At 40.1% G+C, this 12190-nt stretch overlaps 1 protein-coding gene across 2 annotated transcripts in view; it reads right to left on the bottom strand.

Annotated features, from left to right (window-relative positions):
* Positions 1-1110: 1110 nt before the first annotated feature.
* The window catches only part of IRX4 (iroquois homeobox 4), a 46024-nt gene continuing 34944 nt past the window's right edge, over positions 1111-12190 (bottom strand). For both annotated transcript variants that reach the window (XM_068234573.1, XM_068234574.1), the window contains exons 5-6: positions 6156-6481; positions 1111-2306 (exon numbers count right to left, since the gene is read on the bottom strand). In XM_068234573.1, the coding sequence (XP_068090674.1) occupies positions 1558-2306; positions 6156-6481 (1075 nt within the window). In that variant the 3' untranslated portion in view covers positions 1111-1557. The remainder of the gene's footprint in view (positions 2307-6155; positions 6482-12190) is intronic.

The following is a 12190-nucleotide window of genomic DNA, read 5'->3' as shown; positions in this document are numbered from 1 at the left end:
CAGGTTCATGGAAACCCCATATATGCTAAGGGAAGCATTAGACTCAAAACGGTGGTAAAAACATCACTTTGGGAGATGTGAAGTCATTGTCAGACACATCTATAGAGAGCCAAGTGTGACCACTGGTGCAGGATAAAAGGTCCCGCGATACAGATGCACACATATATATATATATATATATATATATATATACCATATCTATTATATGTTTATCTATCATCTATCTAGCTCTCTCTCATCTATGCCATATATATCCATCTATCTATTCATCTATGTATCCATGTATGTATCTATCCATCTATCTATCTCTATACAGGTATCTATCTCTCTAATAAATACCATATCGATAATCAGCGTGTTTGTCAGTATATCTCTCTATATAATATATACCATATCTGTCTGTCTATCTATCTAATCTATAAACTCTCTCTCCCTCATCTATACCACATTTATCCTATCTGTGTATCTGTTATCCATGTTACTATCTCTTTCTATCTAACCTATCTATCTATCTATCTGTCTGTCTGTCTGTCTGTCTGTCTGTCTGTCTGTCTATCTCTATACAGGTCTCTCTAATCTATACCAAATCGATCATCATCATGTTTGTCAGTTTATATAATATATAACATATCTATCTGTCTGTCTATCTATCGAATCTATAAACTCTCTCCCCCTCATCTATACCACATCTATCCCATCTGTGTATCTGTTTATCGTACTATCTCTTTCTATCTAATCTATCTATCTATCTATCTATCTATCTAATCTGCACAGTGTCTGTTTATTTATTATCTATTTCTCTATTTAATCTATATCATATCATATCTATCTATGTACTGTGACTCTCGCTCACCCACAGCCCATAAACAGACATCAGTAGTATTTCTGGATTTTTGAATGCAGCCATTTAGTAGATAAGCCATTTCTACACAATACAGGAGAGCCTGGAGATACTGGCGCACACCCTTCGTATGCCAGCTTACTCATGCACAGGAGAACTCTGATACAGACCTCAGCCTTTGGATGGGAAACTGAGATTGCAGGCTGGGCCAGCAGCAGCATCACCCTGTGGCTCTAATGACAATCTGTCAATCAAAGAAAACTGCTAGCTTTTGTCTCTGATACAATTTATTGGAGTGAAAAGACAGAAATGATAATGTTTGAAGTCCAATATGTGCCATGGTGTAAATCTGAAAGGAGTGCCGTCTGTGAGATATTCACTAACAATGAGAACCTGAGGAAGCCGTCAGGATGAGTAGTTTACTAAATGTCTTGCATGCTTTTCAAATGACAAGAGCCTTGAGAAAACTCAGACTTGTAGCTTTTGTAAACTTTTGAGTTGTAAACTGCAAATAACTCCAACACATAGCATAGTCCGTGCTTTTAGATATGGTATAAATAATTGTCACAACAACACTTTTCAAGAAAAGATATCTAAACAAAGATGAATGGCTGAACGTAATATCTTAATAATAATAAAGAGTCATTGTTAGAGGTAAAATGTAACTTCGAGTCCTATTTTCTGCTATAATAAAGTTGAGCGTTGGGTCAATAGTGTTACGAGCAGAACATTTTGCTGCCAGATTTGGGGAACGCGATAAATTCCTTGTTCGTATCATGTCCTTTATTAGTCATATTGCTAGAATTCCCAACTGAACGTCCTAAAGGACCAGCTTCAAGAATTGTCCCTTTGGTTGTGGCCCAAGACACAGTGGTGTTGGTGAGCGCCTGGTTCAAAGTACTGTGTCTAAATAATGGATCGTGAAATACTCCATCAACCCAATTTCTGAGGCTGGTTACAGGAGAAGCTTGGCGCCTGTCAATAACACAGACTGGGGTGGAAACAGCAGAAGAAGAAGAGGATGAAGTAGGGGAAGACACCCCCTGTTGTTTCAACATGCATGATGGATACTCAGTTTGATTCAGAGAGGTGGCAGTGTGAGCCAGGGACCAAATTCTGGGTTTGGAATCCAGTAGTTGACTTTGCTGTTGAAAACATAGTTTAGATTCACAGGCTCGCTGCCTCGCTCTCATTAAGTCTTGCTCACATTCATCAACAACACTTTTGAGGCAGTTTTTTGCCCTATCAAGTTCTTGGTCTACTGCAGATGCTGTTAAAGGCATCTTCAGTAGAACATCTTTGCAGTGGTCGCTGACACAATCTCTGGTCCTCATTTGGTGTCCTTCTTGGGCCTGATGATGAAATGGCTGCTTTAGTTCACACTCAGAGCTTTCAGACTCTATTGTATCAAAATCCTCAAGGTCACTCAGTTCCAAGTCTTTGTCTTCTCTTCCAGTGCTTTCATCTGCAGAAACAAAGAGACAATTAATATTTTATTAAATCAGGCTCCCTGCAATATTCTGTATTTCAGCTGCTCATCTGCTCAATCACACAGGAATTCTACAAATGCACATAACATTATGTAGCTCTTAATGTTCAGATTTCATCATTAGTACAGTAATTGTCAAAAATAGACAACAGTTAATTTACTATATTATAGAAACTCCATCTCAAAGAAATTTATGTAGTTAGGTGTCTCAACTGCTAAATGATTACTATTGAGGATTCATTTTTTTTCTATGGAAGCTGGAAGCACAACAAGATAACTCCAACAGTGTGTAGTGAGTAGATGACTAAGGGTGAGTTCACACCATATGCATCCTGTGGCACTATGTTGTCGCATGTGAACTCACTGCCTGTAAACAGTACTAGAGGGGAAAAACACAAAGACAACGGGAGCCCAAATGGTGCAGTATGTCTCAATAAATATGTGTTCAAAAAAACTTCTGAAAAAGGGGTACTCACAAAGGTGGGTTGTGCACGGGGCAACCGACCGCTTCAAGCAAGTGGAGTGTTTAAACCTGACTCCACTCAGATATACCAGCAATCCTGGGTCTGGTCGCTCTCTTAGCAAAAAGATCCTGCATACCTTGATTACCACGGGTGGTGGGATCCCACCTTGGTTCAGGTGCGTAAGGTTCCCCACCCAGGCAAGTGGGGGGGATATAGCAGAGAAGTGGTAAAGAGGCGCCCAATTTCTATAAAATACTCTAGAATCAATAAAGTAACAAAAATGAGGTGGCTTACCTCACAGACGACAACTCACTTTGATAAGGTAGTTTAATTAGAGATTTAGCACAGGCAATGCGTTTCGTGGGAAATAAAGCGCCGTTGTGGTCTAACAACTGCATTTGGGGCGCCTAAATGCGGTTGTTAGACCACAACGGCACTTCATTTGGCCTGAGGATGTGGGCTTGGTCCCACGAAATGCATTGCCTGTGCTAAATCTCCAATTAAACTTCCTTATCAAAGTGAGTTGTCGTCTGTGAGGTAAGCCACCTCATTTTTGTTATTTTATTGATTTTAGAGTATTTTATAGAAATTGGGAGCCTCTTTACCACTTTTCACTGCCTGTAAAATTGTATGTAAATGTGCACATCTCAACATTATAATGGACCACATCATCCAAACAATTTCTACGGTGCATTTCTGGATAACGAATGTGAAGCTATGCGCATTACATAGCAATTCTTCATGCTATGAAATTAAATAGAATTCTTTACTGCTAAAGGTGCATGATTGTGCAACAATATTTACTGGCATGTCGTATCACTCAACACACTCTAGGCATGGGTGGGGGGATTGGTTTGGGTTACAGTGGCTGAATAGTGTACTGGTTAAAGGCTCCGCCTCTGACATGAGAGACCAAGGTTCGAATCTTGGCTGTTCCTATTCAGTAAGCCAGTACCTATTCAGTAAGTAGTCCTTGAGCAAGACTCCCTAACACTGTAGGGTGGCCTATTGACCCTTAGTGGCTGCAGCTCTAAAGCACTTTGAATCCGACAGGAGAATAAAGCTATACAAATGTTTGTTAATATTAGGCATTGGTGGGAGTACATATTGCAGTGTGGCCGCATCAGCCGGGTGGCGGGAGAAGCCGCAAATAGTACAATATTGGTAATTGAAGTTACCAGTATTTTACTATATATTACCATAAATCTAATCCTAACTCTTAACCCTCTGATGTTTTTGCCTAACCTTAACCTCCCCACCTAATACCTAACCCTTTACCCTCCGATGTTGGTGCCTACCCCCCCCCCCCCCCACACACACACACACACACTTAATGCCTAATCCTCACTGCAGATAATTGTAGACGATTGGATATGATCGTCTACAACCATTAAATGCATAGCTGCATCGGGCACCCAAATCACCAAACTTTAGCAAAGGCCAGGCCCAAAGGACCTGATTCGATCGGAGGGGGGGGGGTTAGGGTGTTTTCCATTCACTTCTATTGGAAATCGATCGGAAGTAAGATTGGACATGTCGGAAATAATTGATCTGCCAGTAAATCTGCCAGAAAATCTCATGGTGTGTACCTAGCATTAGTCGCGCAGCAACGCATAATACACAGTAAAGAAAAAACTGCCAAACACAATTGAGGATTTAGTTCTCCAAAAATGCTGCAGCGTTTTGCGACTACATAGCAACACTCTGGTTTTGACATTTTACAGGCATTATGTTAAAAAAAAGTTAGCCCTTGCAAATATCTATTTCTTTTTGGAGGTTTCTGTTATCTACAGGAGCTTTTTTGCTGCTCCATTGTGATACAAACTGGTGTGTATGGTAATTAACAGGTCTAGAAAAAAATAATTATTATTATCACATCCACCTTGTTGTGGTCAGGTCAGTAGATGCAGCCCAATAGCTCAAACCCTTACTAGCCAAAATTAATTTTAAAGCACAATATTCATGTATAAGACTGTGGAAGGCACATACGTCTTTAAGTTTCCTTAGGAATAGAGACTGGTGTATTCCTGTATTTCTTGAAACAATGTGGACATTTTCAGGACTAAAAAAATGTAATTAACCCCCTTGGCGGTATGAAAAATACCGCCAGGGGGAAGCGCAACAGTTTTTTTTTAATTTTTTTTTTTTTTTATCATGTAGCGAGCCGAGGGCTCGCTACATGATAGCCGCTGCTCAGCGGCATCCCCCCAGCCCCGCCGATCGCCTCCGGCGATAGGCGATCAGGAAATCCCGTTTAAAGAACGGGATTTCCTGGAGGGCTTCCCCCGTCGCCATGGCGACGGGGCGGGATGACGTCACCGACGTCAGCGACGTCGGGACGTCATTGGGAGACCCGATCCACCCCTCGGCGCTGCCTGGCACTGATTGGCCAGGCAGCGCTCGGGGTCTGGGGGGGGGGGGCCGCGCGCCGCACCGGATAGCGGCGATCGGGCGCGCGGCGGCGGCGATCGGGGTGCTGGCGCAGCTAGCAAAGTGCTAGCTGCGTCCAGCAAAAAAAAAATTAAGTAAATCGGCCCAGCAGGGCCTGAGCGGCACCCTCCGGCGGCTTACCCCGTGTCACACACGGGGTTACCGCTAAGGAGGTTAATAAAGTGTAGTTTCATTATACTCAGCTACAAATAGATCATTACACTGCATCCCCTTGTTGTATAAAGATGTTTCTATATTAAAGGTCATAGATAGACCACTATCATGAAAAAAATGTCATATTTTAAATGCGTGTGTATGCACCACAAATTATTATTTTCCCATGTTGCTGTCAGGTTTAGGACTAGTCCATCTCCTCATAGGGGATTCTCAGGGTTTTCTTTATTTTCAAAAGCAGTTACTGAATGGCAGTTGCTCAGTTTAACTGAAAAAAATAGTGTACAACCGAGTAGGTAGGCTGGCTGGCATCCTTCCATGGGGTGCTTCTGTAAAGAATAAAGGAAACACTGAGAATCCCAAAGAAGGATATGGACTGATCTAAAATCTGTTAGATTTTCACAGCATACTATAAGTAATAGCAAAAAAAGAGAAAAGTGGGTGCATATTAATTCGGCGCCGTTCAGTTTGGCGCTGTGAGAGCCGAATGACGGCTCTCACCGATGCCGCTAAACTTCGAGGTGGGAGATGTAAATCAGGGTCTGGCAGCCACCAGAGCCCTGAATTACCGCAACGTGCCCCGCGCAGCATAGCATTGCTGCTATGGGGCGCCCAGTTTCAAATCAGCTGATTTGGAGAAATGTAATTTATGGAGAATTTTTCTCTTTATGCTACATTTTTCTCTGGAACAAAGTTACATTTTATACATACACACATGCATTATAACTATGCGTATTGTAACTTTAAATATACCAACCCTCTATTTTTTTCTCATTTTTTATATTGTCTTTGGAAGATTCATCTTCCTCTTCTTCATCATCATCCTCATAAGGTCTCTTCTCATCCGTGCACTTATTTCTGGGGGGCCAGGTCATCTTGTTCTCTTTCTTGAGTCTCCGCCTGGCGTTGGCAAACCATGTGGAGACCTGTGTGAGGGTCATCTTGGTGATGATGGCCAGCATGATCTTCTCACCCTTGGTGGGGTAAGGGTTCTTCCGGTGCTCCTGTAACCAGGCCTTCAGTGTGCTTGTTGTCTCTCGAGTGGCATTCTTTCTGCGTGTACCTCCATCCATACTACCATACCTGTAGAACATAGCAATGCACATGGTTTCTATTTTTGTGCCATTAATCAATATGCAAGTATAGAAATACCGATCATAAAACAAGTGCTATTTTAAAAAGGACCCCAATGACATCTCATGCAGGCTCCTGAGCTGGGAGTATTATAGTTTTTGGTTAATATCGTAGTGAGCAAGCGTCACACTGCCTAGAACGTCTGGATCCTATGTTAGGAGGATAAATTTGAATGACCTAAGGGTACAACTGTTAATATAAATATTTTCCTCCATGCTCCTTTATTAGCCATGTCTCTGGCTTTTGTTGATGAAATTGTAAAAACGTATAAAGACAGTGGATTGCAGCTGAATTTTTAATGCATATCATACTGAAAGGTCACTGGCACCCATGTGGTCTTAAAAAAAGGGTTGAAATGGCTTAAGTGGTTTTGTGCTGCTTTAGGGATAATAGACGGAGCAAGGTAAAACTGCTCGGAATCCCTTCAGGGGAAGTGTATGCAGAGCATTGCGTAGCTCTGTACATATGAGATGGCTGCATTATGATTCACCTAATACAAAAGGCATTAGATGGAAGGTGAGAAGTGTTCCAGTGCTGTTCATTTATATTGTACTGTGCTCTTCCCTGGCCATTGGGAGTTGTTAATGCATGAGATGAGAGCTGGTTAATATGATGTGAAACTCATATATTTAGTTCACATTTTTGTAGTTAATGGAGCTATCCTTGGTATCCATTGCAAAATCTTAACATGAGATATATGGTGTATAGATGAATAGTCAGCAAATTCAGAGCCTTCTATCAGATAAGTAAATAGAAAGACAGTTCATACATACATCTTTTTTTTACGGTATACTATGCCATCTGCTGCCTGGGTATAGATTCTTCTGGATTATGTCACAAATATTAAGATAAGATTCTTCTGGATTATGTCACAAATATTAAGATATTAAAATATTCTCAGAACTGTTTAATTTTTGATATGAATAATCAAATCATGGTTGTCACAGACTGGATCTAGATTATGCTTAGCTCCTCTAGATACAGATATAGAGAAGCAAATTCAAAAGTTACATGTGTTAGTTGCATGATAAAGTGCAGGGAAGCTAGTCACATATCAATAATCTCTTTGTTTGGTGGTGGGGTTTAGATACAATTACAGTATTGTTTATGACACTCGACACTGTGTTAAACTTTGCTTTGCAGGTATGTCAAATGCACATTTCAGTAGGAAGTCTCATACAGCTTGCAAATGTCCAGAGGTTTTCTAAAAAAAGATTTGAAGTGGCCATAGAAAATACTTTGCTCTTCTGGACTGACCAATGTAATCTGCCAGTGTGGCTGAACATCAGTCCTGTCTTTGATGTCCATTGTTTCCATCAAGTGACAAATATTGTCCAAAATCTTAGCCCATCAAGTGTTTTTTTCCATGTAAGAATATGGTTAACTTTGTTAATATGAAATAATAATGGCCATAACTGTTTGGACTTTTCCCATTTATCTCATAATCATAGCTGAGTTCACATATAGTCATCCAGGAAACATATGCTGAAATTGCATTACTATGCATTGTTTTATTGCAAAATCCATGACTGCATTTCCCCAGTGGCTAACTAAACTAGCTGGCTATCTGTAAAACTTGTTAGTGTATCAATGTATTGACATTTTAGCCATGTCCCTATTGACTCAGCAATAACTTTATCACTACTTATGAATACTTAGGTTCATATGCAATTCAGTTTTCACCTAGGTGATATTTTTAAACTTGTCAATAAAATGCTTTTTAAGCGCCCAGAAAGCGAGAAAATAATAATAATTTTAATATTACTTTTTCACCTACTTTGTGGTACTTTTTTAGTTAAAAGGTACTGGAAAACTACTTCCAATCGAAGATGAAAAATTATCTCCTAGGAGAAAACTCAGGTGAAAAAGTGAATTGCATATGGGCCCTGAGTGTTAAACTAGACTTTCCTTGGGTGTTGCCTTTTCACAATAATTATTTTTTATGAATCTTAAAAGAAAAATAAAGCAAACAATGAATAAAGCAAACTATGAAACATATATTGTACTTCTTAGGTTCCAGCCACTATAGTCAGTGTTACTATATGGTTTATCATATCAATTAAATTATGCTGCTAGTACAGTGAATGGTGGTGACAGTATGTGTTTTTAAATAAAGGTATTTTTTCTGCTCTGTTTACTATTTTTAACTAGTACTGTATAAATATAAAATAACAAAAGTTATAAAGAAGAAGATTGGTTACTTAGTCTTGTAGAGGTAATGGCTTCAAAAAAGAGGTTTGACCATATGTAATAGCCCCCATGTATACTGTAGCTCCTATAACACCTCCTCTATTATAGTACCCCATTATATACCTCTACTTCATGTGTCTCCCAGTTAGTCCTAGTGCTTTCATTATGTAGCTCTCTGTTATGGCGCATTAGCCCCTCCCCCACATTGCCTGCACATATAGAGCCACCCTACACAGTCACTTTCATTTCGGATGTATTGTGCCTCCTATGTAATGCTCCTTGTTTATAGTGTCTCTATATAGTGCCCTCTATAGAATACCCACTTATTTTCTCTGATCATAGTAATCCCCAGTAATGACTTGTGGCCCAGTGTTCCCTCCTCCCCTCCTGCAGAGCTAGACATTGGAAGCAGTGCTGGGGAAGTAATATAGTCCTCTTCCCATGCCAGTGAGCATCACGGTGCTCACATGCCCCATACTCCAACCAGTCTACTCTGCTACTTGCACAGGGTCATGGCCTGATCGTGTTCAGGACTCAAAGAGGAGGCTGATATGGAACACTGGACCACTGTGATCACCGCTGAGACAGGAAGAGGTGACTATATACTTCCACCAGACATGCTAGCAGAAAGCCTGTGCTCATCAGGAGCACAATCTTATATTTACCACACATCTCTCAGGCATGATTAAAATCACAGCTGATGTTAATATAGAGTGGTCAAAACAGCAAATAGTTAAATCCAAGTTCAGGGATATTTTATGTAGATATAAAAGAACATGATTTCAAATAAACTGCGCCTCAGAAAGTTTTGTAAAAAAAAAAAATGCTAATTAAGAAAAGGAAATAATTGCTGCCCCAATTCATTGACTTTCATGAGATCTTTAGCAACCTCTAGCTTCCAACTTACTACCCATCTTTCTAATAAATCTGGGGAGGTGCCTCCCTTCTAGAGACAGTGGCATTATACTGTCAGTCTGTAGGGAGGCATAGCGTCAGTTCACACAGCAATGGTTTCCTCCCCTGCATGTCCATGTGACTAAAGGGGGAACATTTTAGGGAGACCGACTGGGATCGAGAAGGCAATTACTAGTCAGTGAGATCAGGATCTATGAATTAGAGCTTCAACGTTTCTTTTTTTTTATAATGCTATTTATACATACTGGTAATTATACATAATAATTAATTCTCAATAATATCCTATTGCATTACATTACCTACAGTACTAAAATGAGGCTTTTATGGGTGTGAGTAGTGTAAAGATAACCTGTAGCAAAAGGAATATGGATGCCACCATTTTTATTCACTACTAAAAATGCCATCTGTGTTTGCCTGCCATGCTGATATTTAAGGTTTGACAGTTTCTCCATCACTGATCTGGAAAAAGCATTCAGTCTGTGGAACCAAACTGGAGTCTAAACATCAATATCATAATATTACACTTTTTCTGGGTGAATGACTCAGACGTTATCAGCACTAGAGGATCAATACAATGGCCAAGAAAACTGGCATAGGCACAGCCCTAACTAACTTCCCATTAAATAACACATTGTGGCATATTTATATACAATAGAACTTGGCCCACCATTTCATCATAGGGGACACATTTTTCCACAATCTTTCTTGGTTTGGCTTTTCATCATATTTATAAAGTAACAAAAAAAGAAGAAGCAATAAATACTTTCTTTACTTTTTCCACCCAAAAATATATTAAGTGAAGAAACTAACATTCTTTGTTATTCACAGCATACAAGATTTTAGAAAATCTGTTTGCCACTCTGAATGTGCTGAAAAAGACATTGAACCCCCATTTTTGTACTGCTACTTCTACTACTGCTACTACTACTACTAAATTGAGATAATAATAAAAACAACGACAGTGAAAATGACAATAATAATTATTATAGATTCCAAAGCCCTTCTTAAAGCATGCCTGAATTAATGTGATATGATAAACATAAACATGGGTGCATAGTCTGCTCGTCTTACCACTAACTTGTCTGGGGTTTATTTAATTTTTGCATCGCAAGAGTTAAGAAAAATAAAGCTTAATCTAGGCAAATGCAGCAGTCAAAAAGAAGTTGAGTGCACCCCTGACTCTCCTGAGAAGTCAAAAGAAGCCAAAACACTTCTGAGGAAACACTGCTAACAACAAGACAAGGATAAAAATGATATATTTTTTTTTGTTTTACAGATGTATAAAGCAGATTTTAAAGAGGCACCAAAAGAACAATGTACTAAATTAGTTAGGATACCCAATTTTACATAAATTATCCTGGTTTCAGCTTCAGAAATACTTCTTTTATGTATACAGGTCCTTCTCAAAAAATTAGCATACTGCAATAAAGTTCATTATTTTCTGTAATGTACTGATACACATTAGATTTTCATATATTTTAGATTCATTACACACAACTGAAGTAGTTCAAGCCTTTTACTGTTTTAATATTGATGATTTTAGCATACAGTTCATGAAAACCCACAATTCCTATCTCAAAAACTTAGCATATTTCATCTGACCAATAAAAGAAAAGTGTTTTTAAAACAAAAAAAGTCAACCTTCAAATAATTATGTTCAGTTATGCACTCAATACTTAGCCGGGAATCCTTTTGCAGAAATGACTGCTTCAATGCGGCGTGGCATGGAGTCAATCAGCCTGTGGCACTGCTCAGGTGTTATGGAGGCCCAGGATGCTTCGATAGCGGCCTTAAGCTCATCCAGAGTGTTGGGTCTTGCGTCTCTCAACTTTCTCTTCACAATATCCCACAGATTCTTTATGGGGGTTCAGGGCAGGAAAGTTGGCAGGCCAATTTAGCACAGTAAACCATTTATGAGTGGTTTTGGCACTGTGAGCAGGTGCCAGGTCGTGCTAAAAAAAGGAAATCTTCATCTCCATAAAGCTTTTCAGCAGATGGAAGCATGAAGTGCTCCAAAATCTCCTGATAGCTAGCTGCATTGACCCTGCCCTTGATAAAACACAGTGAACCAACACCAGCAGCTGACATGGCACCCCAGACCATCACTGACTGTGGGTACTTGACACTGGACTTCAGGCATTTTGGCATTTCCCTTTCCCCAGTCTTCCCCCAGACTCTGGTACCTTGATTTCCGAATGACGTGCAAAAGTTGCTTTCATCCGAAAAAAGTACTTTGGACCATTGAGCAACAGTCCAGTGCTGCTTCTCTGTAGCCCAGGTCAGGCGCTTCTGCCGCTGTTTCTGGTTCAAAAGTGGCTTGACCTGGGGAATGCGGCACCTGTAGCCCATTTCCTGCACACGCCTGTACACTGTGGCTCTGGATGTTTCTACTCCAGACTCAGTCCACTGCTTCCCCCAAGGTCTGGAATCAGTCCTTCTCCACAATCTTCCTCAGGGTCCGGTCACCTCTTCGTTGTGCAGCGTTTTCTGCCACACTTTTTCCTTCCCACATACTTCCCACTGAGGTGCCTTGATACAGCATTCTGGGAACAG

The sequence above is a fragment of the Hyperolius riggenbachi genome, chromosome 5 (assembly GCF_040937935.1).
Source record: "Hyperolius riggenbachi isolate aHypRig1 chromosome 5, aHypRig1.pri, whole genome shotgun sequence".
In the NCBI taxonomy this organism is placed as follows: domain Eukaryota; kingdom Metazoa; phylum Chordata; class Amphibia; order Anura; family Hyperoliidae; genus Hyperolius; species Hyperolius riggenbachi.
Note: the sequence above shows the minus strand (reverse complement) of the source record. Positions and strands in the feature narration are given on the sequence as shown.